The 24477-nt window shown below is 37.6% G+C and overlaps 3 protein-coding genes across 9 annotated transcripts in view; all 3 read right to left on the bottom strand.

The window, feature by feature from the left end:
* Positions 1-669: 669 nt before the first annotated feature.
* Positions 670-9564, bottom strand: panx2 (pannexin 2). The gene is made up of 7 exons (XM_065283432.2): positions 9111-9564; positions 8934-9000; positions 6191-6753; positions 2803-3917; positions 2282-2420; positions 1984-2175; positions 670-1840 (listed from the first exon to the last, which is right to left on the bottom strand). Exons 3-7 carry the CDS (start codon positions 6417-6419, stop codon positions 1548-1550), a joined length of 1968 nt encoding a protein of 655 aa, XP_065139504.1. The 5' UTR covers positions 6420-6753; positions 8934-9000; positions 9111-9564; the 3' UTR covers positions 670-1547.
* Positions 9565-9703: 139 nt separating this feature from the next.
* mlc1 (modulator of VRAC current 1) lies at positions 9704-17781 on the bottom strand. Of its 5 annotated transcripts, none has more exons than XM_065278824.2 (12): positions 17593-17781; positions 15391-15635; positions 15193-15282; positions 15044-15097; positions 14712-14813; positions 14527-14628; positions 12051-12119; positions 11844-11960; positions 11700-11756; positions 11355-11477; positions 11007-11162; positions 9704-10792 (listed from the first exon to the last, which is right to left on the bottom strand). In XM_065278824.2, exons 2-12 carry the CDS (start codon positions 15628-15630, stop codon positions 10712-10714), a joined length of 1191 nt encoding a protein of 396 aa, XP_065134896.2. In that variant the 5' UTR covers positions 15631-15635; positions 17593-17781; the 3' UTR covers positions 9704-10711. The 5 variants fall into 5 exon arrangements, with proteins under 5 accessions (XP_065134896.2, XP_065134897.2, XP_065134893.2 ...); XM_065278825.2 differs by having other exon boundaries at positions 15391-15632; XM_065278821.2 differs by lacking the exon at positions 17593-17781 and adding an exon at positions 17419-17585.
* A 2523-nt stretch (positions 17782-20304) lies between these two features.
* The window catches only part of btbd11b (BTB (POZ) domain containing 11b), an 84948-nt gene continuing 80775 nt past the window's right edge, over positions 20305-24477 (bottom strand). For 2 of the 3 annotated variants that reach the window (XM_065283429.2, XM_065283430.2), the window contains 5 exons: positions 22646-22748; positions 22413-22494; positions 22232-22300; positions 21526-21639; positions 20305-21425 (listed from right to left, as the gene is read on the bottom strand). In XM_065283429.2, coding sequence (XP_065139501.1) covers positions 21216-21425; positions 21526-21639; positions 22232-22300; positions 22413-22494; positions 22646-22748 — 578 coding nt within the window. In that variant the 3' untranslated portion in view covers positions 20305-21215. Of the gene's footprint in view, positions 21426-21525; positions 21640-22231; positions 22301-22412; positions 22495-22645; positions 22749-22784; positions 24386-24477 lie in introns of those variants that run through there. The other variant, XM_065283431.2, reaches the window with a different exon arrangement.

Below are 24477 nucleotides of genomic sequence, written 5' to 3'. Positions count from 1 at the left end.
AGTTACCAAAGTGACTATTTTCAGGCGGTGCGTAATATCATTGTGCCTGCTGCAGCCATGGTAGGGTAGCAAAGTACTTGATTATTACGCTGGAATGAAAATATTGTTCCTAGCCATATTAGCTTAGAAAATTGCAACTTTTAATTTTCCGTCGGTCTCAGTACACGATGTAACTACAGAAGAGTCCAGTTTTAAATAGGAAAAATATCTAAACGCTTTGGTCATTTATGAGCGCAATGCTAATGGTCTAATCAGAATTAATAGATTATGCTAAGCTATGCTAAAAATGGATTCCAAAACGGTAAAAATTAAATGTTTAACTCTAGGGGAGCTGGAAAATGAGCCTATTTTCAAAGAAGTGAAGTGTCCCTTTAATCCATTACCTTGTGGTAAAAGGTGTTTTGGATTCTAAATAAAAGTTATTGTGCACTTTTTCTCTCACAATAAGAGTGTAATAAAAATGTGTTTTTGGCAGGTTATTTGTTGTACATCAATGCAAGGTGCATAAGTGAATATCAAAGGATTCAAGCGGGACAGTAATGCTCAATTTGTGGCTCATGTGAAGGTGATCCAAGAATGTTTATGAGTCCTCTTCAGTGTAAAAATGTCAAACATAACTTGCCACATCATCACATAACAATTCTGTCCATTCAAAAAGGTGGTATATGGATACTTTTTAGAGTTAAGTGACTTTTTTTCTTTGCCTACATTCAATCACATAAGAACTATCAAAATAACTATATAGGAACAATTTCCTTCTATACAGCTACATATTTACATTTTAAATATATATGTTATTGCACTAATAACAAGTAAGGTTGCATATACAGTAGTAAGAATGAGTATATTGCGCTCGATACATCCTGACATCTGTGTCAAAACATGAAAATTGTGTATGCGAAAAGAACATGACGCCATTGATGTTACAAATGAACAAATTGTGCTTTGTGCAAAATAATCAATGCTTTTTTCCTCATTTGGAATGTTATAGGGGACTCATTAACCCATAGGGTGAGCACCAAAATCTTGGGCATTTTTACTTCCCTTGGAAGTGTGTGTGGAACTACACACACTTCTAAGTATGTGGATGTAAGGCTGCGAGATTGAGATTAAAAATGCACCAATAAAACATAAAAATAAATAGTACATTTAGACTATACTCTTACCCACTCATTCTATGTGGAATGGGTCGCTTTTTGAGAGCCAACATTTGGAATACATGATTAACTGTACTGTATATGTATCTTAGTAATTCCACTTTTGCATTATAAATCATGAAAGTAGCTGAAAACTTTTGCATGATGCTGCATCCATGCTAATAGGTTAAAGTACAGTATAAAGGTTTTTTGTGTGGCATAATATAAACATTACTGAATGGACCTTTTATAGTATGCATGTTTCTCATTCATGTATGCATGTGTAAAAAATGTGTCACTACGTTTCTATAAAATAACTATTGTTCCACAATCACCCTAAAAAACAGCATATTTCGTTTCTGAATTCAGAAGTGCTTATGCATTTGTGCGCATGTTTATTTGTATTTGCCTTCAGCAATCTCCAGCAGCAATAAGCTCGCCAGATCTGGCTAGCCTGTCCCTTCGGCTTTGCTCCTCTTCCTCGTACAAGCTGTGATGAATGTCCAGAAGTGAGTGCGAGGGGTTTCGGCTGAAAGTTTTGGGCTGGCCCTCAGACTCTGCTCCATGATTGAGAGGATTGTTTAGTTTAGGGGAGTCCGAAGGATTCACGCTGTTTGTGCTGCCATTCATATAGGATGCAGTGGAGGGAGTATCTGTGGAGAAGGTAGTAGTGGTGGTGGACTGTGGAGGAGACACTTTCTTCTCTAAGGGGGTTAAGAAAAGTGATATACAAAGAATAAGAAGTAAGACTAATATAAACCTTTAAATCAAAAAAAATATTGGCAGAGGACCAAAGGATCAGGTTGTCATGGTGACAGATCTTTATTATTACACAATCCAGACATACCTGTAAGAGAGGAGGTGACCTGGAGAACTGTATGTGGACCCTCTATATACACATTGTTGAGAGCGTGCTCGACAGGAGCTGGCTCAGGATTGGCTATTTCTGCTTTTGCTTTCTGAATGGTTAGCATGTACGGATGAACATCCAGCGAGAGATTAAGAGTCTGTTTCCTCTCTATATTATTTGTTTCCAAAGCTGAAAAGCAAATAAGAAACAGGATGAAATTATATAAAGATTTAGACCATGGAATAATAAGCAACAGTATGATGAATCCGATAAATCGGATAGGATCGGATATTACCTTTAATAGTAGGTGGGTACTGTGTGCTCTTGCTGTCCAGAAGTGGAGCCATAATGCTATCAGGTACATTCTTCCTCCGAACGGGTTTAGGTTTGTCTGCCTTTATATGGTTGTCTAGTCTGGTTAGTGTCAACGGTTCCTGTAAAATCACAAAGTATGTTACTTTCCATAAACCTAAGGATTATAAGTAAAGCAGGCTGTTCACACACTACTTTACTATTTCCGTATTATATAACACCAGGCTGTTGAATGCTTTATTCTGATTGGTTGAGAAACATTCCATGGGTATGCATTATTTTTTGAAAATGCACACCTGACCTGTCAAATGACTTAAAATCACCACGAGGGCAATGTCTGTGGTAACTGTGGTATAAACAGAATAATTGACTTCGCTTAGCATTGTGCCATATTATTACCTTGGGTGTGCATTATTTTCGAATAATTTAACGGCCTATTATCAATTATTTCTAACATATCACAGGGGATTATATATATATTATGAAGAGTTAATCAAATTTTACTTTAAATGACTGTGGCAGAGGGTTAGATGTTGGGATCCACTTCATCTTCTTGCGTGGTCGTTTGATTATCAAAGGCTCTCCTCCCAGCTCTCCTACCCCAATCACAGAAGGGTCTATGTTGGGGTCAACCGTCTGGATACCAGAGTCTCTAACAGTCGGCGTATAGTCATGGTTGGACTGAGCCAGCGCTGCCAACAGCTGGCGCACCACATTATCATACATGAGGTCACTCTCATTAGTAATAAAATCCAGTCTGTTTAGGGACTTAATGTGGTCTCTGTTCTCATTACAGAACATGGCCAGAATGTTTATGTCACAGAACGGCGACTTCTGCCAGCGGCGGCGTGTTTTAATGCCCACTTTGTGTAGCTTGTCGAAGACAAAATTGGATTTACGCACCACAAACAAATGCAGCAGGTTCACAAGGATGATGAGGTTCATGGTGCAAAGCAATGCTATGTCTACGGCGGCCATAATCCGCTGGAGCTGCACGGCTGGTAGCTTGCAGTTAACGCTCAGACGCAGTTCAGGAATACTGCTGGTGTCAGGCGGCTCTCCCAGCGCGCAGGTGAACTCATTTTGCCTCTGACGCGCATAGTAGGTGCTCAGGTAAGTTATGGGGATTGAGCTGAGACAAATAATGGCTAAATGTCGCCCCAGGTACAGCTTAGCTAGAAAATTACTCTGCCCTCTGCGCTCCAGATACTTTTCGAACAGATTCTGCTCGGGGCTCTTCTCCTTCTCCGCGTTTTCGATGATCTCACGCCTTTCGCGTTCCGTAATTCCCGGTCCTTTGGACTGGATCTGCTTTTCGATCTTGGGCGCTCGGCCCTCGGCTGCTCTGTGGTAGCAGTTGTCGATCTCTTGAAGGAGAAAGTTGAGCTCAGAAGTGAGACGCGTGGAGGCCAGGAACTCCCAGCCCAGGGCTGGTATGTACATTATGCCCGCGAAGGCCAGCAGGGCATAGGGCAAAAACTTGTGCTCAAAGAGGGAGGGCCGAAGTTCGGGGTCAACACCGGGCACGGCATCCCGAAGCTCTGTCCAGCAGTAGCCTCTGGCATACAGGGCCTGATCTCGTGTGAAGTTGTGTGGGGTGTAGCAATATATAGATTCCTCTAAAAGAGAAAAACATTAGGAGAACACCTTTACAAAGTAATCAGGAGTATTAGCAAACAGCATCTGACAAAGATAAATCTGACAATCAATGTACTCAAAGGGAATTTGTTCCTTGTAATGATCTGTGATCTAGGTTCCATTAAATAAAATGGGTTTGCTTTAGAATATAAGGCAGTCCAGTCCTATATAGCGTTGAAACAGTGATAAAACAAATGCTACATTTGTCTTTGCCAGTTGGACAAACCTAAAGATAATTCATTTACAGCTGCTGTAGCTCCTACTGTGTCACATTATACTGCCAAACAAAATCAATACTGTAAGTTAAGCGAGACATTTTGGTCTGCCCAGAATCGATCATGTAAATTAAGCATGACAATTTTGTCTACATGCTTTATATTATATTTAGCGTGTACATGCAAACCATATGCTTACAGTCTCTTTTAAACCATACTTGAGATACTGACAATACTGATTATCAGATTGGATTTATACCATTGTCCATGTGTTGGATAAAATAAACACCCTCGGCTGACGGCAATGAGGGTTTGACCTTCACTTGTCCTCTCCTGATCTACAGGCCAAAATAAAATATGCATACTGCAGTTAGATAACTAATAATAGTGTTGTTCTCTCAGCTCCATTTAATACATTTAACCATATATTGTAATTGATTTTTATACAAATTCTGCAAATTTACCCATGAAATAAGTGTGGGAAATGCTACAGACAAGATGCTTAAATGTTTATGATCTACATCATACCAAACAGTGTGACAGACGTCAGTGAAACAGATCTCAAACTAGAGAAATATGCAGTTTTAACTGGAATCTCACTTGGGTGATTCTCGCGAAATTAGACTTGACTTGGAAATATTTATACTGAAAAAAATCTAAAACTATAGACGGTTTCATCGGACGCACGTGATAAACGTCTGGATCCGAACTTTACTTCCGGTTTCGTTTTTTTTTAATGGTCTGACTAGTTACTAAACTAATCTCTTGAACGAATGCCTCGTCGAAAATAACAAATGTTTTGGTTTCCTAGGTAATCTATGTGTTTTCTTTGCTTGTTATATAAATAAACTACGTTTAAAGAACTTTGTTGTTATTTATACTTAGCAGAGTTTACCGGAAGTTACGTGCGGACCGTGACAGCCGCTTGTTTATGTTGTTACTGCTGAAACGGTCTATAAACATTTACAGTAAAGAAACATGTGGTATTTGGTGATTATTGGTAAATGTAGAGACAATAATAAGGAATATAAATGTGTCCAAGAAATTTTTTTTCATCCTCCGCAACAATTTTCAATCATTGTTTAAGCCCTCAAGGAACTAACATTTTCAAAAAAAAAAAAAATAGCTGGAAGGGACATAATTGACTGTGACAGACAAGATGGCTACCAGGTAAGCAGTTCTTATTTTTTCTCTCCAGATAAAAATTTAATTTTTTTTGTCATAGTACCTAGATGACTTTTTAGTTCTCATAACCGAAACATGAGTTTGTAAATGCATATATTTAATGTAATATCATGTTGCGGTAATGATAATTTTTGATAATGATTATCTAAAAAATGTAAATAATTTATAGGAAATATGTTTTAAATCCTCTAAAAATAATGGTTATAGTAAGTTCAGACTTTAATCTTATTTGCAAAAAAAAAAATGGCTTCAAGTTATTTTTTCATTCTGATGCTGGACACGGATTTTATGAGAATGGACACTGGATTTCGTGAGAATCACCCACATGAATTACACCTAAAACCTTTCAATGTTACCATCTTTAACGGATGCACATCAAAAACAATGGTGTATGTTTCTTCTCAGCTGGGTTCACAGTGTTCAGTCACAGCCAGATAGTGCTGCTATGCAGTGAGACTGACTCAGCATTTAAAGTAAAGCACCCCCACCATTACCCAACATGACCTCTCTTTATCTTGATTTCTAACTTTCTCTCTCTCTCGCTCTCTCTCTCACTCTCTCTCTCTCTCTCTCTCTCTCTCTCTCTCTCTCTCAGTATGTGTGTTCCCTGGAATCAAATCCATGACCTTATAATTTAGTGGCATGTGATCTAGCTGATCATATGCATTAAAAGTGATACTTTTTTAAGCACGCATTGTTGAATGTATGATCAAGTATTACAAAAAGCTATATGAGATCCATAAGAAAATTTACATGATATGTTTTCAAACCAAGGACCAGAGACTTTACAAAAATGGTAAGCTAATAGATCAGGTACATTTGTCCAAACACCGTTGCATAACACTTTCACTAACCTGCAAAGTTCCTTGTAAAAACTAATGTGACCAAAAGTATGGGGAGGATGACCGTTCCTATGGTGACGACCCGGTCAAAGGGCAACTCGAGTTTGAGCTGCACCATGAGACCTGCGAGTACCCCGCCTTTCTCATCCTGTGTGGAACCTGGCAGGATCAATTCCTTGAGCTTCTCACCCGCGAGCAGAGCCGTGGCCATGTCCAAGTTCTGCTCAAAGATGTTCTGCATTCGGCACCAGCAGCCTGCTTACCGCTAACCTCACAACACTCCTGACGGCTCAGCCTCTAACCCCGTCAGCCACTGGATTGGCTGAGGGCTTTATCGTGGAAGAATTTAATAAGTTTAAGGAGACGCTGACTTGAAGGATAAAGTGGGTCTTCTAAAAGTCACAAAGAAAGCATTGTCGTCAGCCCGGGCAGGCTGGTATGGTGATAGACTGTGTCCTTGCTGATGAGGAGCCTGATCTTGTCTGAGGTAGACTGAGAAGGAAATTGAAAGTTGATTTGTTTGGACAGCCTGTTCAGACAGTTGAGATGAACTGCTACTCCACGTCTGCAAAAACCTGTAAATGAACAGAACAGACGAGTTAACAGGTGTCTGCAGAAAAGTATGAACTGGTGTTAAAATGTCACACAAAGGACATACATCCTTTGTGCCAAGAGAAATTCACCAGACATTAAAGAGCACCAAGGGTCCGATTCACGATTTAACATTTCCTTTGGTGTGTAAGTGTGTATTAATACATGTTAATGATATTTAATAGGTACATACACCAAAGTATACAATGAGGCAAGTTATCGTCTCCAACGTATCTATTTTCTTAGACTACAACAAACACATGGATTGTAGGCAACAGTTTACTTCCTGGGATTGGTGATGTAGAGAAGACCGACATTATTATAATTCCTCTCGCTTCGGACTCACAGCCTATAAGTTAAAGGAATAGTCTACTCTTTTGCCATATTAAACTATGTTATTACCTCAACTTAGACAAATGAATACATATCTATCTTTTTTAAATGCGTGCACTGTACAGCGCGTTGTGAATGTGTTAGCATTTAGCCTAGACCCATTCATTCCTATGGTACCAAACAGGGAAGCCACCAAACACTTCCGTGTTTTCCTTATTTAAAGACTGTTACATGAGGAGTTATACCAGTAAGTATGGTGCCACAAAATAAAACTTTTTTTGGTACCATAGGAATGAATGGGGCTAGGCTAAATGCTAACACATTCACAACGCGCTGTACAGTGCACGCATTGAAAAAAGATAGGTATGCATTAATTCGTCTAGGTTGAGGTAATAACATAGTTTAATATGGCAAAAGGGTAGACTATTCCTTTAACTCCCGTTAGCAGGCATTTTGCGCGAATCTTTCAAACATGGTAAGGAGCGTCACATTTCCGGCTGACATCAGAAGTATTCAGACCAATCACAACGTGCATATTTGCTGGCTTATCAGGGACACAGAGCTTTTTAAATCCGTGCATTTCAGGAAGGGACTGAAATCTGGAGCTACAAAAATGTATATATGTGGAAAAAAAAGTTTTTTAACCATAAACCACACAAACACATTGTATTATACAAAATACACAAAATAACGTCATTTTTAGCAATGAAATAGGTGCTCTTTAAGTCATAGAAAAGGTCTATATTTATTAAAAATAAAAGAATAATACATCACAAAATATCTTTGTGCAGAGTATGAAAAACATAAACAAGAAAATAGCTGTTGTAAATTATAAAATCAATATTGCTTTAAGCTAAAGAAATCAATATATAGCCTTAAGTAGATGAGAAAACAAATAGGCCCTGCTGACAAAGGAAAAAAATGCCCTTTTTTACAGATTTAATTTGACCTATTATTTGTGTGTGTGTGTGTGTTTGTACTGAATTAAATCTGTTTTGAGTTTGTTTAACTAAATGCACTGATTTTTTAAAATATGTTAAATAAAAATTTTCACAGGTGTCACCTTTGAAATGTTAAAGGAAGGATTAACAAAAAAAATGTGTGTCATGATTGAATCATTCTTATGAAAATTCACTAATGTACTTCTACTTTATCTTCTTTCTTTCTGAATTATTTATGTAGTGCTGATTATATGAAATCATAATACCTCAATCTTTATCCCATCATCAACACACTCACATAGACTGACTTAACAGCAATACTACACTAATGCTACAGTACATCTTGTCCTGATGTCTATTTTTTGTTTCCTGTATTATGTATCACCAAATGCAGTGTATATAATGTAAATTCTGTGTATATTTTACTCCTGTCTATACTACAGTATTGTGTATGGTGTCTTTATAGTGGTAAATTATGTCACACTTTTTAAACTGTTCTGCAGCTACCAATGCACACAGATTTGTACTTCAAGTGACATCTGTGTCAGTGATGTGACAATAAAAGTAAACTGAATTAATTAACCACTAAATTCTTAGTTGCAGAGTGTTAACTTTTATTAACTGACGTCACTTCGTCCTATATAAAGACGTCCAATTTAAAATATCAATGCAGGTTTACTGAAACTCCTAAACAAGTTTGTATCGATTATGAATCCAACACCAACAGCGCAGAACAGCGTTAACCCTAAAACTCTCGTATAAACCTTAAACATAATATATTTTGATATCTTGCTTTATCTACACTGCTATTACGACACGGACCGACATATTGACATGATGTAAGTTGAATGCTGAGGAGCATTAAAGGTCATGCAGTGCACATTGCTTACAGTCAAACGAGCAGCTGTCCATCCACCGGTGCTGAACTCATCTCCTTATTCCTCATCATTCGGGAGTCTGGAGAAAAACAGCAGAGATTAAAGCACAGATTTATATCATAAATTATCATTTACACATCACGCATGCTAAAGACTGAGTTGCATAGAGTCTCAAGATGGGTCACATACCTGTGTCAGTCTGTTATCATTGGTACAGCCTCAAGCCGGCGATCATATCCTCAATATCGAGAAAGATCAACGCGTAACGACCGGCTCCAAAAAAAAAAAAAAAAAAAAACCCAGGACGCGGATGCAGCGGCTTGTGGTACCCAGTGCCGAACATCTCTGGCGACTCAAGGGTTAATCTGCAGTGCGGGCGAGCTGCTCCAGCGTGTATCCGGGCACACACACCGGTTTGTTCCGCCTCTCGCCATGCTTTTACCCTCCCAACAAACCTCTCAGACTTATTACATGATCATCATCACCAGACAGACCTTCAAAGAGATTCATTGTCAGCAGTTGTTGGACGAGACGGTATCGTTAGCTTGTGAATGCATGATGTTCCCTTAGAAAAAATACTATATACTACAAGATTTACTATCGCAAACTAGTAATTATAGATACTATAATGTTTTTGGGCTAGTATACCACAGCATATGCTAAGTAATTCAATGATACTATAATTATTTTAATATACTACAGTTATATAGTAAATACTATAGTATTTGTATACGTGGGTGTGTATTGGTATATGTATGTCAAAGCAACCAATTAGAATCGACTAAACTAAATGGCAACTTTATTATTAAAATAACAAAGAACGTATTTCCAGCCTTATATTCAATTTACTGTTGAACATATTAGATAAACATATCACCGGTAGCATTAACATTTTTATTGAACTACAATAGCCTCAAATAGTAGAATTTACATACATGAATAATACAAAAATAAAATCTAATGAAGTGAATCTGTCATACGAGGTACTGAACATGCAAGAAGGTACTTTACAGTGAGTTAGAAATAAAGGCATATCATGTTTCTACAGTAAAGCAACAAGTAGGCTATTGTGGATTGTACATGCATGTTCACAATTTATTTGCATAGGCTATAATTTGTTGCATAGCCATTTACTTTTCAAATATGTTTCTAATTTCCTGGTATCAGACAGCAGATGACTCGGGCCGGATCCGCACTGGATCTGGGCCGGAGTCGGCAGGACCAAAATGGATCTGGTGCAGATCTGGTCCAGAGTCGTCTGCTTTGAACATGATTGTGAATTATAATCAGTGTTCTTTCAAAAAGCCTTTTCATATTTGGCTAACTAAACGCTCATTACGTAAAAAATAGTGCTCATACAACATATGACACGCAGTAAAAAAACTCCTGTCTTAAATTTTTTTGTTGAATCAACTCAGATTGAAAAATCATGTCAGCTTACTATTATTTATCTTGACAAGAGATGAGTTGCTACAACTTATAAAATATAGCTGAAAAAAAGCTTCATTTTATAAGTTATAACAACTCATAGTCGAAGTCTGAGTTGATTTAACAAAAAAATTAAGGCAGCAAAGATTTTTTACAGTGCAGGTCACGTTTCATAACCAAAAAGATGATTCCAGATGCAATCCATGCCATATCTTCTCATCTTCCACAAGTTTCTTCGGTCACCATCTTTGCCAGCTTTTCCTCCTGCTGATATTCTCATCCTCCATCTTTGTACAAAACACAAACATGTCTTTCATTTTTAATTTTTTTCCGCTTGTCCCCTCTGATTCATGCATCTTTGCTCACTGCGCCATTTGGACCACCACTGCCTTCCAGGCCTTGTCTTTGTCAAACTCCCGCAGCGTGCCATTTGACGTCTGCTGCTGTAAAAGAAGGAATGAGAGAGGAAATATGCTGACACAAGCATCTTCCAGTTACCACTTTGGGATTTTCTTTTGTCAATCTAAACAACTTTTTTACAGAGTCAGATACAACAGCTTTGCCATTTTAGCGTGACTGTGTTTTATGTTTTTGCTAACATAATGTGCACAGTTACAAGTGCCTTATGCACAGTACTACACAATATTTTGTGTTTACCTCACAATGTCTTGGTGATTGTAGAGTGTCCCATTCAGGTGCTTCATTGTGGAGCTGGCTCTTGTAAGACGCACACTGTACTATAGTGGCTAATGTCAGCACTGCTTGTACCAGCAGTAATCCCATCAGGACGAGCAGCAATATGTCGTATGACAGCTACATGCACAACATAAATTCATAAACGTAACACATTTAAAAAAACAAACAAACATTAAAATTGTAATTAAAACAGTTTAATGGTTAGAGTGTCAGGATTGTAACCCGAGAGTTGCCGGTTCGAGTCATGATGGGCAGGAGTGAAGTGCCCCTGATTGAATGTGAAATCACAAAATATGAAAGTGAACTTACCTTTGTTAATGGCACATCATGCAGAAAGATCTCAATGAAATTAATCACACTGCTTGATAAGAACCCAGATGCTGAGAAAAGCAGTGGTGAGGTCACACTACTTATAGCAATCAACATTTCCACCTATACAGCAGACAAATGTAGATGGTTACAAGGTGAAATAGTAAATGTGTAAAATATGGATCGAGGGAGCAATAAAACAAAGGCACAGGGACAGTCCTTAAACACAATTACCCAGTAGAGAAAGCAGACAGACAAGCTAAATTAATGAGAATGGTGAATGTCCTCTATAGGGACTCTTGTCTGGACTGCTTTAGTACTGGAGAGACCCAGACGATGACTCACCAAGCTCTTACTGGGGTATTCTGCCACCACATGGCTGGCAATGGCACTAGGAAAACACTGCAGGTGTATACATAAAGATTTTAATTTAATTTAAAGAGTGTAGATATTTAATAGATTAAATAAAATAAAAAAATTGAAACATACAGCAACTAGAATCCAGAAGAAAGTGACAGAAAGGTACGGTTCTGGGAGAAGGGCACCCAAATTTATAGCGATAATTCCTCCAAATACAGTAGAGATGCCCACTATAACCTCAATGACCTGCATCAGAGAAACAACAGATGATTTAGCATATTTTTTTGTTTATATAATGCATCACACAAAACACACAGTTATTTGCAGGCCACTCACGGCATAAGCCTTGAAAAGACGGGTGGGGAACGACACCGAGGTCACAACCACAGGGCCACTATACACTGGCTGGAGGAAAGAGATGGATGAGAAGAAAATGAGAAAGTGGAAAATGCCAGAGAGTGATGAGAAATTAAGTTAGTTCCATTTTGTATTTTTTTAAGACTACACTTTGTTTTCTAATGTTTGTAAAAATATTTCTTTAATGAATTTTACTTCAATAAGTAGAGGAATTTTCTTAAAGATACACCATTTTTAAAACTTTCAGAAACATACAATAAACAAATATCCCTATACAAAAGACAAAAGTAATTTGTCTGATCCCAGGAAAAAGAAAATGAATAATAATACTGTTTCAGGGAAAAGGAAAAAAATCTTATCTTTCTCCCTAAAAAGGTGATGTCTCAAAACTTATATTTGTATAGCACTTCTTATATTATTGCTACTCTATGACACATTTCTTTGCTGTTTTCCTCAATTTTATAGTTCACTTTTGATTAAAAACATCAGCTTAATACAAAAACATAAGACATTTATTTTTTATTTTATTTTATTAGGATCCCCATTAGCTGATGCAACGAATGCATCCGCTACTCTTCCTGGGGTCCACACATAACATAAAACTCACATAATAATACACAATCCTTTTATCCAGTCCTACACCACAAACAGCAAATACTCATAAAATACAAATATACATATACCCACTCACATATACACATATACATACAGATACATATACCTCTACATACACATACAATATCCTCTATCTACCAATATAAGTTAACATAAAAAATTATTTTATTTGTTTTTTAAAACTTATAATATTTTGAATTTTAGCAATATGACCTGGAAGAGAGTTCCATTCAACCATAGCTCTATACAACACTGTACGTCGTTTTGAATTTGTTCTAGATTTTGGAATAGTATATTTACCAATAACGGCATGCCTCGTGAGGTATGTATGTACATCAGAGCTCATACGAAGTTGCCCATACAGACAATCTGGAATCTTCATTAAATTAATTTTATTTATAAAGCCAAGAAGTGATACTTTTAATCTCTCATCAACCGGTAACCAGTATAACTTGCTGTGCATTTTTTTAACATTAGCCCTCATTGTACAGCAAAGGGCTAACGGAGCAGCTCTGTTCTGAACCCTCTGTAGTTTCCCTATATTCTTCTTTGTAGTTCCTGACCAAACCACAGAGCAGTAATCTAAGTGTGATAATACTAATGTCTGCAGAACAGATTTAATCAAATATGAATTTAAAAACGAATAACACCTTTTGACTACAGATATATTTCTCCCCATTTTTTTCACCACTTCCTCTATATGTCTTGACCACGACAAAGTACAATCTAATGTTACCCCAAGAAGCTTTATTTCATGCACCTGCTCAACAGCAACATCATTTAGTACCAAATCCAACCTGGGCCTTGTTTTTAATGAACATTTAGTTCCAAATAATATACTTTTAGTCTTGCTTATATTTAGGACAAGTTTATTATCAATTACCCAATTAGATACCATCTGCAACTCATTGTTGAGAGCTGCAGAAACATTTCCTAAAGCTGAAGCAGGCATATAAAGTGTTACATCATCCGCATACATAGACACAGACAGAAGCCCCTCCACAGACCATTGGGAGATCATTCGTGAATATAGAAAAAAGCAATTAACATGACATTTACAGTACACATATGTAATGCTAAATGCTTTAATCCAAAGTGACTTGTAGTGCATTCCACAGTGCAAGAAAAAATAGTCCCAAGCTGTCAATGAGGCGGTACCCTTTAAAACGGTCCTAATATGTATCATAAAGGTTTACATCAGTGGCGACTCGTGACTGCTCATCCGAGGGGTCCTAATTCAAAATAAGTGTCATGTGTGTGGTTGCTTTTCTCAAAATATGAGTTCTGCGCTTTGAGAGATCCTGTGTGCATCCCGTGTCTTGTCATAATAAGTGCCTGCTGCACACGTGTCAAAACCGTTTATGATAAAAGAGACGCCTATGTTCACAAAATACACACAAGACACTACCTTAACAGTAAACTCTGATTACGCATGAGATTATGCGAGTTTTTGCAAATGCAATTGTCTCTTTTATCATAAACGATTTTGACAAGACACGTGATGCACACAGGATCTCTCGCGGAGCAGAACACAGATTTTGAAAAAAGGAACCACACACATGACGGGCTACATACATGTTGTGACGAACTTAACATCGAGCACCCTTGAAAAAAAAGTCACCGGCCGGCACTGGTATACATTTGGCACCGATATGTACCTCTGATACACTTAAATGGCCTCCTTAGGTGTCCTTTTTGAAAGGGTATCGCCCTGGTGACATCTATAAAAATTTTTGTCATGTTGTGTGGGATCAAATCTATGACATTTGTGTTGCTAGCACAATGCTCTACCAAATGAGCCACAGGAAGACAAGTAGCAGATGCCCTCAAACATACATACCTTGATGTGACTGCAGCAGTCTTCAGCCGAGCGTGCTGATAGGATAACAGCACTGGCTGTCAAAACCTCCAGCACAATAAGCAGGAGCAGGTTAAAGTTAATCTATAAGATGACAAACAGCATATAAGAGTTATTGTAACTTCATTATGTAAAAGGAGTTGGGAATAAAGATATGATGTTCTTACATTGATGGCTGAGGGATTAATGGCGAGCTTACATCCAAACCACACTAGACACGTTGTTGTTACAGCAAAGGAAGACACAAAGACCATTTGAAAATCAGAGACCTATAGAAATAACACATGGGACATTAAATCATCCACAATTCAAAATACACCTATTTTGGCTGGCATTTGCTGTACGCTTTTTTATGCATCTTATAAAGCTTTATATTTTATTAGTTTGTGGGGTGCCTGGGATCAAACCCATGACCCTTTGCGCTCCTAACGCAATTGTTTACCAACTTAACTACAGAAAACTGAAAGAACTTATATCTTCAACTTATATCTTCACTTACTGCAATGTGTGTGTTCTTGGCAATAGCAAAGCTCACCACTGCAGCTGGTACACTCTGAAATCCAAAAAGCAAAGCACAAATGTAATTGTCAGTGATCAATTGACACCTCCACAGGCATACGAGTCTTTTCCGGAGAAAAAGACACTTACCGATCCTGCAGCACAGCGCAGGTAATCCATTGCTGATGGAAACACATTACCCATGTAGAGAGAGAAAACTGCCGCTATCAGCAAGCTGCTCTGGGGGGTCAGATACAGACGGACAAACTCAAAACTCACAACGTGCCCCTGCTTAAATATACAGTGTATTGTGCAAGAAAGCAAAAATCAGTATGTCAAGTCTTTTACCCCTATTACAACGCTGTATAGCCAGACTCTGTAGCTAAAGCAGGGATGCAATGGCCCAGGTTTGTCCAACTGCAGGTCACTGGCCCTGACATCCACCGTGTAGCTGTCTCTCTCCAATCTCTCTCTATCCACATGTCGGCTCAGCGTCCCCACCCCACTGTTTCTCTCCAGGGTGGACATCTGGGCGTAGCTGAACACCTCCTGGGATGGTGCCTCTTCTCGTTGCATCCTAATATCCATGACTGCTAGAAATCCGTTGCACAAACTCTTTACACTCGAAAAACAATCCAGGTTTTTTTCAACCCAAAAAAAGTGATAAATCCAATCTATTGGGTTGTAATTTAACATAAAGCATTCTGGGTTGTTTTAATTCATTGTTGGGTCGAATATACAATTTTCTGGGTTAATTTAACCCAATGGTTGGGTTTGTCGCTTTTTGACCCAATGTTTGACCCAACATATTAAGAGTGTACATTGACTAGACTTGATAAACTTACTATGTATTCACAATGCAAATGCAAACTTAAAAATAAATGTGAGCTTGGACCACAAAACAAGTCATAAAGGTAAATTTTTTAAAGAGCCACTATGGTCTGATTCACAATTTTACATTTCTTTTGGTGTGTAAGTGTGTATTAGTACATGTTAACCATATGCAAAAGGTACAAACCCCAAAGTAAACAATGATACGAGTTATTAACTCCTGTAAGCATTGCATTGTGAGCGAATCTTTTAAACATGGTATAGGAGCGTCACATTTCCGACTGACGTCAAAGGTATTTAGGTCAATCACATCGTACAGATTAGCTGGTCAAACAGGGACACAGCGCTTTTCAAATCAATGAATTTTGTACAAAATCAGTGCGTTTCAGGAAGACAGTATATCTGGAGCTACAAAAATGTACGGTATGTGGGAAATAATGTGTTTTTTAACCATAAACCACCCGAACACATTGTTTAATACCAAATACACAAAATAACTTTGTTTTTAGCAACAAAATAGGTGCACTTTAAAATAAGATTTATACATAATGCTGTTGATGTATGGTTTGTAAGGATAGGACATTTTTAAATCTAGAATCTGAGGGTGCAAAAAATCGAAATATTTTTTATTAATATTTAATTAATATTTGTATTAGTTTATTATCAAAATAGATTTTATATATTTATTTTTATGTTTTAAATCAAATAAAAATGTATAATTTTGACCTATACAATGTACTTTCGTGTATTGCTACAAATATATCTGTGCTACTTAAGACTTAAGGTTTTGTAGTCAAGTTATTAGATTTAAAAAAAGTATTTTATTTGTATTTTGAACTAAATAGCATGGATTTGCCAAGAAGAACTAGAGAATAAAAGTTTACTAAGATTGTTATCCCAACAGGTTGCTCAATTAAGTTAAAAAAATTCAGCGCCAAACGCAGACATGATTATGTTTAAGTTAGCTGATGTAATTTCAGTACAGATCCACAAAGATCTGTGTTCATATTAAATTGTACTTTTCAAATGATATAAGATTTCAACATCAGACAACTCAAATTCATCCTACTTAATCTTGCGTAACTTAACAAATTGAGTCTCAAATATTTTAAATGAATATGAAAAAGTAACTCTGAGACTGAATGGTTTTTCAACATCTCGCTTCATTTAATTAATTTAAATGAACATTTGCTTAATTAGCCACAGCAGAGAAAACATATGGACCATGGGTTCACGCTAACACACAATGTGAAAAGCTTTCGAAAAGTTAATTATGAACGATTTAGAGACGGCAGTGTCTGAATGTGCTCTAGGAAGACAAAATTGTCTACTAAAACTATAAGCTTTTGATATTCATCTTTATAATGATACATTTTCTTATAAGACCAACAATAAAAACTTTCAGTGCTACATTTTTTTTCAGGAAAAGATCAGAAAATGTTTGTTCAATTATAAAGAATTAAAACGCAATTAGGCGTCCCCCTTTTAAAACCCACACGCACCCACTAACACAATGTGCATTCACAGTATTATGTAAACACTCACAGGAATCTGGTGCAATAAAGAGGATGGAGTGCAGGGAACATGCATGAAGGCAGTGATTCATCAAAAGTTTGCAACATATCAACCCCTCTGCTCCTTATTTTTTTTCTCAGCATCGTTTCCTCTCCAGCATTCATTCATAATATCTCTCTTTATCTTAATCTGCATCCCACTCACCTGCCTCCAGCTTCCACGCTGTTTATGTTGGCTGAGCCCACCTGTTCCCTGTGCTGTGGCGATGCAGGTCTACAGGCTGCATTTAAGTGTTACTTTATCTTAGTCTTCTTCTGCTTGTTCTCTCTCAACCGCTCCAAGCCAATAAAAAACTTTTGAAACCGTTCAAAGGGCGGAACAAAGTCGAGCGTGTTGCCCTGCCAGCCAGTTTTGGCCTGTGAATGCAAATGGAGCGAAGAGATGGGGCTCAGAACAGGGGGCTCAGAGCATTTAACAATTCATTGAGGGGTCTCACACGTAAATCAACACCCCAAAGTTTTTTCCAATGGGGACAGAAACACACAAATACATCCACATGAGTCCATGAAAACAAACAAGGCTACACAAATGTATGGGGTGTTTGTGCAGACACACACAGTTTGTGAAATCTTGTTCATAACAAGTTCAAAGCCATGCAAGTCTCCTCTTGGCTCCTCCCTGGCCCCCCTCTGTTACAGACAGTGCCGGGGTGAACAAAAGCAGGCCAGTGAAACTGAATGTTTTAGAGGTCTGTAACAAGAAGACAGTGAACTCAATCATAGGCTTTTCGAAGTCACATCAAACGGCTCCAGAAATATCAAAATATTCAGTGCTTTATTCAATATGATTTGATCCAAGCCATCTTCTTGAGAACCATAAGCTCAACCGTATGGTTCTCTGTTACACATACATAGGTTTAAAAGGGATTAAAAAGGAAAAGTGCATGTTTATTTGTTCTTTATACAGCAATGCTACTGTTCAATGTGTCCTTGAGCTGCCGTATCCATGGATACCTTTTAAACAGCCCCCTTCCTCTGGTTGTCCACCACACTTCAGTGCACCGCAAATATTCTCTACACAAAGATCACATGGTTATGTGGATACACATGTAAATACAATGAAGTCCCCTGCAGATGAATTATTACTGTAAGTGTATTTTTCAATCGTCTTTTTAGGAGTTTATGACGCAAAGAAAGAGAGAATAAAGTTTGTGAGCTGTAAAGTTTGTTGGTACCTAAATCGTAAGGACAATCATTTATTTGTGTTAAACTGGGAAAGTTCACACACAATAAAAACCAAGTGGACCTTTAGTATGCAAGTAAAGGGTTTAGTATTTCTGCTTATCCTGAAACATGCATGTTTTTTGGGGGGTACACAAAAAATACTGTAAAGGCCCATGTACAGTAAAGATTAACAAAGGTCTTTCTCTACTTTTTAATACTATGTGCCTTTCAGATATAATGTTGCTTTATAAAAAAGATAGATTTGGTTCCGATGCTGATTGGTCGTACAGTATTCATTGAAAAAAATAATTGGTGGATCTCACGGTTCAATTATGGACAACGGTACGCTAAAATATTACCAATATAGTACAATATTTTTGTAAAAGGCCCTTGAAAATTCTTGCAGAAATTACAAACATTTAACCCCTTAACTGTCACACTCACCTTTTGAGTGGGGGTGAAAATGTGATGTGCACCTTTAAATTAATTTAACTCTGGCATTCTTTGGTTTAGAAGCCAAAGATCTTAATCTTGATCTCTTTTTTAAAGAAGACACTTTTCATTGAAGTGTCTGGAGTAATATTAAAGGTCACGTTCTTCCTGATCCCATTTTTTAAACTTTAGTTAGTGTGTAATGTTGCTGTTAGAGCATAAATAATACCTGCGAAATGATAAAGCTCAAAGTTTACTGCCAGGCGATATATTTTCTTTTACAAGTCTCCTTTTAAAGCATACAGCGAACGGCCGGTTTGGAATACAGCCCTATACTTCCCGGTTCAATGACGTCAATAAAACAGTTTTTGACTAAACTCAGCCCACAGGAATACGTCAGTCGCCAGCTAAGCTAACAGCACGCTGTCGAATAAAAACACACTAAACAAACTACACAATCAGAACTCGTTACGTATTTCTGAAGGAGGGACTTCATAGAACAAGGAAGACATCAGCCCGTTTTTAGGACAGTGAAAAAAGCGGTATACAAAAACGTAAATTGTGTGAAAAATACCGCTTTTTTACACATGAAACATACACACGTTATATTGCGCACTGAAAACACAATCAAAGCTTCAAACACACATAAAGAACGGGACCTTTAAATAAGAAGTTTATGTCTATTTTAATAAATAAAAATAATTAGTTTTATAATAAAATAGGTTTTGTCACATGTTTAGTTGTTAGTGTTGGTTTGCTGCATACTCTTACAAATTAATAAATGACTGTCACTGCATTATCACAACGTACAAATTTGCTGGCCAATCAGGGACACAGCGCTTTTAAAATCGATGAGTTTTGTACAAGAATCAGTGCGTTTCAGGAAGAGAGGAAAATTTGGAGCTACAAAAATGTACGGTATGTGGAAAATAATTCCCACATAGGTGTTTCTACAATACAATGTTTCTACTGTTTCCTTTTGTTAAATCCCCTGCACTTCTTCCTCCACTACATCTCTTATGTCAATAAACAGTCTGGTTTGCTGAGATTAAACCTTTCTTTACACATTACAAATAACACGGATTAAATTGCACTCCAAAGGTACACAAAGAGAATAGGAAGCAGAATTAAATTACATTATTGCTGAATCAGCAAACAAATAAAAATTCTTTAGCTGCTTCTGCAACACAAGCAATCAATCAATCAAACAATTACGGACTTCCAGTTTATAAAGTAATAAAAAATCAGAGGGATGCATGAGTATTTTGTAATAATCTTTATAAAGAACACTGATTTAGTCACAGAGTGACTTTACACAAATGTCATTAGAGACGTCAGAACATTGCAGGCACATTCTGAATCAGTCGCTTATCCGGGGGTTTCACAGCTACGGTTCTGCAACTCCATGCTGATAATAGTTCACCTCTCACACAAAAGAGACCCCCCTACACACGTAGAAGTGTAAAGTCAATGCAAGACATGACAGAAACAAAACCCAAGCTGAAAAATACTTACATGCTCATCTACATTTACAACAGTGAACGAGACTTCAAGAACACGTCTATTGTACATTATTGTAAGTTCTCCATGGAAGTCCTAAGATGATGTCGTTTCTATATACATTTAATTACAACTGGAGATCAATCTCGAGTGGATATTTACATTGGCAGTCACATTCTCTGCCCCCTTTTACATGTGGTTACTTATGATAGGAGCAATATCTGTACAACTGTGAGGCAGAAAGTATAAATCTAGGAACATTTATAATCAGTGCTAACAGTGAATCATGTTTGCTTTATCAACACCCGTGTGCCACAAGTCAATATATGCTCTGTACCAAAAAAGGTGCCACCTGCTTTGCTATCCAACTTTTTCGTTTCCCCAGTGTTACTGCTGCTGTAACATCTCTCCATTACTGAAACTAAAGATTAGTACTGCATCTAACTAAACAATGGCAGAGGTATTATGTCATTTTAAGAGGAAATGTACAATGGCATCGTTTCCTATATGGCTGTACCCTAAAGCACAGGTCAAGTTTATTGGCCAGCACTTAGACACCAGTCATAGACAAAGTGCAGTGCATTGCTACTGCCACTACATGAACACATATAAACACATTTATAGTGCCCGCATTGAGATCGCTGCATGCTTTGATGTGGACCGCAGACAGTTTTAGACAATGGATCCTTTGGAGGACGAGAGATGAATGGAGCGGATGCGTGTGGCCAGGGTCTTCTCCAGGTCATGCAGCACATCGGGGCAGCAGTTGTCCACCGGGGCGTTATAGAGCAACTGCTTAAATGGCTCCAGCTCTATGAGAACCGCCATGTTCTTCAGAAAGTAGCCCTCGATGTAGGCTGAAAGCTCAGGTACCTCCAGAAACTACGGGGAAGGATGATTTACTTTAACAGTGTCTTGTACATAAATCACTTGAAAAATGAATCGGATGCTATCACAGCTCACGCATATGGACGGGTCTTACTTTAGCATGGTTGTAGATCTCCACACAGGTTTCTGTGTTGATGTTTTTGGCACAGATGATCTCACAGTGTCTCTGTAATGCTTCCAGTTGGAAGAACTTGGATGCAGAGAGAAGCTGGCCAAGAAGAAGAACAAATCTCAATAACAGTGTAAATCAATACGTTGATAAATACAATAATCCACTAAACTATGTGCTTATGTGTTTGTCAGTGGTGGCCGGTGACTTCTTTTTTTCGAGGGCACTCAATGCGAACTTCGTCACAACATGTATGTAGCCCGTCATTTCAAAGTATGTATTCTGCGCGTCGAGCGATCCTATGTGCATCACGTGTTTTGTCAAAAACAGTGCCTGCTGCAGACACGTCTAAAGGGTTTATGATAAAAGAGACACTCGCGTTTGCCAGATACTCGCATAATCTCATGCGTAATCAGTTACTGTTAAGGGAGTGTCTTGCGTGTATTTTGTGAACTTGAGCGTCTCTTTTATCATAAACGGTTTTGACGCGTGTGCAGCAGGCACTTATTTTGACAAAACACGTGATGCACATGGTTCACATGACGCAACAAACACATATTTTGAAAACACAAGCAACACACATGACACTTATTTTGAATTTGAGCCTCTTGGATGAGCAGTCACTGGTGTTTGTGTGTTTCCTAAATTGTGCAAAACGATTATAAATTTAAATTGAAATGACAATACTTACATCCATAACCTCTGTGTTTCTGATGTGTAGGGCATCTGTACCACCACAATATAGATACTGCATCACCAGCTATAGAAGATAAAACAACATCAGTCATTTGACAGACCAACAAAATAAAAATGCTTTACCTCCCAAAGCTCAGTTTTTACATGTTCATAGTGGAAATTCAGTCTGACTGTACCTGAAATACATTATATTTGACGTTGCTGATCTCGATACAGGTGTTCTCTGCAGCTGGTCTGTTTGCTAAAAGCAGTTTAAACCTTTAGAAAAAAACAATAAATGTTTAACAAATGGTGCTAAATATATAAATAATTTAGGTCAAACTAAGACACTAAGCATTAATAAGGATTTGACATTGAAGGAACACACTTGAACGCTGTGCTTTTAGTTGGATGCAGTACACTGACTGACCTGTTGGAGGCGGTGAAGAGCAAAACTTTATGAGCATAGAATGGCTTTCCCTCCACCAGGAAGGTCACATCTGACATCTCTTTATTGTTGAGAAAATGAGGATCTGATACAAACGCAGAGGTAAAACAAAAGCAATGAATTTTACATTTATAGGAATTAGAAAAATTCAATGCACTTGTTTGTGCCTAAATATACACATTTAGTTTTTAATTTCTAAATCATTAATAACAAGCATTTAAATAATTAAGCAATTTATTTTAATAAGAGTTGTGCATCACAAGAATGTTAACTGAAATCACAACTGGAACCATCCATCATCCTTTATATATAGTTATTGGATGCCTTCATTGTGAGCTGCAATAGCACTAAAAGCTCATAATCATCGGGGAACCATTTTTAGTTCCATAGCACCTATAAAGCACCTTTGAAGAACCATCCGGTGGTAATAAAGCACCACTATAGCACCAGATTTGGTTCTTTATAGCACAATGTAGTTCTACAGAGGTGCTACACAGGTACAACATAGGTGCTATATGGCACATAAAATGGTTCCCATATAGTTGCGAGCCAGTAAACCACTTTTGGTGCTATTTAGCACCATTTGTTTTTAGAGTGTAACTTACATGGCATTGCATTTAATTCCCATGAAATAGGATTAATTCCCTGGGAACACACATACTGATAAAAAATGGATGAATTGCACTCTATGGATATATACATTAATGCAATGTACATATATATGTCAAAGTGTCTTGAACCCATGCATTTATTCCATGGCCACTGGGATATTGTCACATACTCTAACTCTTACAATACAAAATACAACAACGATGATGATGATGGTGATGAAACAGGATTCTTAATATATCTGGATTTTTATTTAAACACATACAACGAGGCAGATGAACAGCACAACATTTGACATATACATTCACATGCAACAACCGACAAGGGAAAGACACATGAGGGCAGAATATAAAGTGTAGGTGACCATCAAACACAACAGGTGAAAGAACTTAACTAATAATCAAACACAGGTGTGACTAAAAATGATGAAATGAGATAACAAATTAACTAAACAAGATGATTTACAATGAACAGAAATGAAACCACAAAACCCTGACAGATATAACAGTCTTAAAACCAGTTAAATCGTAGCAAACTAACCTAGTGTAAACTTTGGTGAATAGGCACCATAAATTAATCTAGAATATTCCTTAAATAGCAGAAGCACTCACATAAAGCATCTTTCACTTGACATTTTGGCGGTAAAGAGGAGCATTATATCTTAAAGGCTTGCTAACCTAGGCATTTTCAGCAATATAAAAATAGTATCTGGTAATGTGTCTGTAAAGTTTCAGCTCAAAATAAACCACAGATCTTTCATTATACGATGTTGAACATGGCCATTTGTGGCAATGAAAAACGTGCTGTTTTTGTGTCTCTTTAAATGCAAAGTTCCCCTCCACGTACAGTATGCAAAGTAGGGGGTAGAGAGCTTACACATGTGCTTTGGACTACATCAAAACATGTGTCTCAACATTATGACTCTCGCGCTCATAATGCAGAGTCTGTGAGCGTTAAAGGTTGGTGCGTAATCAATGTGACATCACATTGATAGGGGATCCCCAACAGCCTGTTTTGTGTGATTGTTGCGGTTTAAAGGAGATTACACACAGAAGAATAGATGGATTTGTATAATAACCGGATGTTTCTGCACAAACACTGGCGACTCATTTTCTGTTAGAAACACATTTAAAAGTGCATTTTCTAGGTTAGGGGGGCTTTACATCTGTTGATTTTATGGAGAATTTTCCACTAGATTTTATAGA

The sequence above is a fragment of the Paramisgurnus dabryanus genome, chromosome 9 (assembly GCF_030506205.2).
Source record: "Paramisgurnus dabryanus chromosome 9, PD_genome_1.1, whole genome shotgun sequence".
In the NCBI taxonomy this organism is placed as follows: domain Eukaryota; kingdom Metazoa; phylum Chordata; class Actinopteri; order Cypriniformes; family Cobitidae; genus Paramisgurnus; species Paramisgurnus dabryanus.
Note: the sequence above shows the minus strand (reverse complement) of the source record. Positions and strands in the feature narration are given on the sequence as shown.

What these genes read in the sequence shown, in the direction of transcription:
- panx2 (XM_065283432.2), bottom strand. Translation starts at nt 6,419, where the DNA reads ATGCAGAACATCTTTGAGCAGAACTTGGACATGGCCACGGCTCTGCTC. An exon ending in CTCTGCCACAGTCATTTAAA is followed by an intron (nt 2,421 to 2,802) that starts GTAAAATTTGAT and finishes GTGATTTTACAG; the next exon opens with GAACCGTTGACACTAACCAG. An exon ending in GTACCCACCTACTATTAAAG is followed by an intron (nt 2,176 to 2,281) that starts GTAATATCCGAT and finishes TTTGCTTTTCAG; the next exon opens with CTTTGGAAACAAATAATATA.
- mlc1 (XM_065278821.2), bottom strand. Translation starts at nt 17,479, where the DNA reads ATGAATCACTGCCTTCATGCATGTTCCCTGCACTCCATCCTCTTTATT. An exon ending in ACTGCTGCAGTCACATCAAG is followed by an intron (nt 12,120 to 14,526) that starts GTATGTATGTTT and finishes TCTTTCCTCCAG; the next exon opens with CCAGTGTATAGTGGCCCTGT. An exon ending in GTCTTTTCAAGGCTTATGCC is followed by an intron (nt 11,961 to 12,050) that starts GTGAGTGGCCTG and finishes TCTCTGATGCAG; the next exon opens with GTCATTGAGGTTATAGTGGG.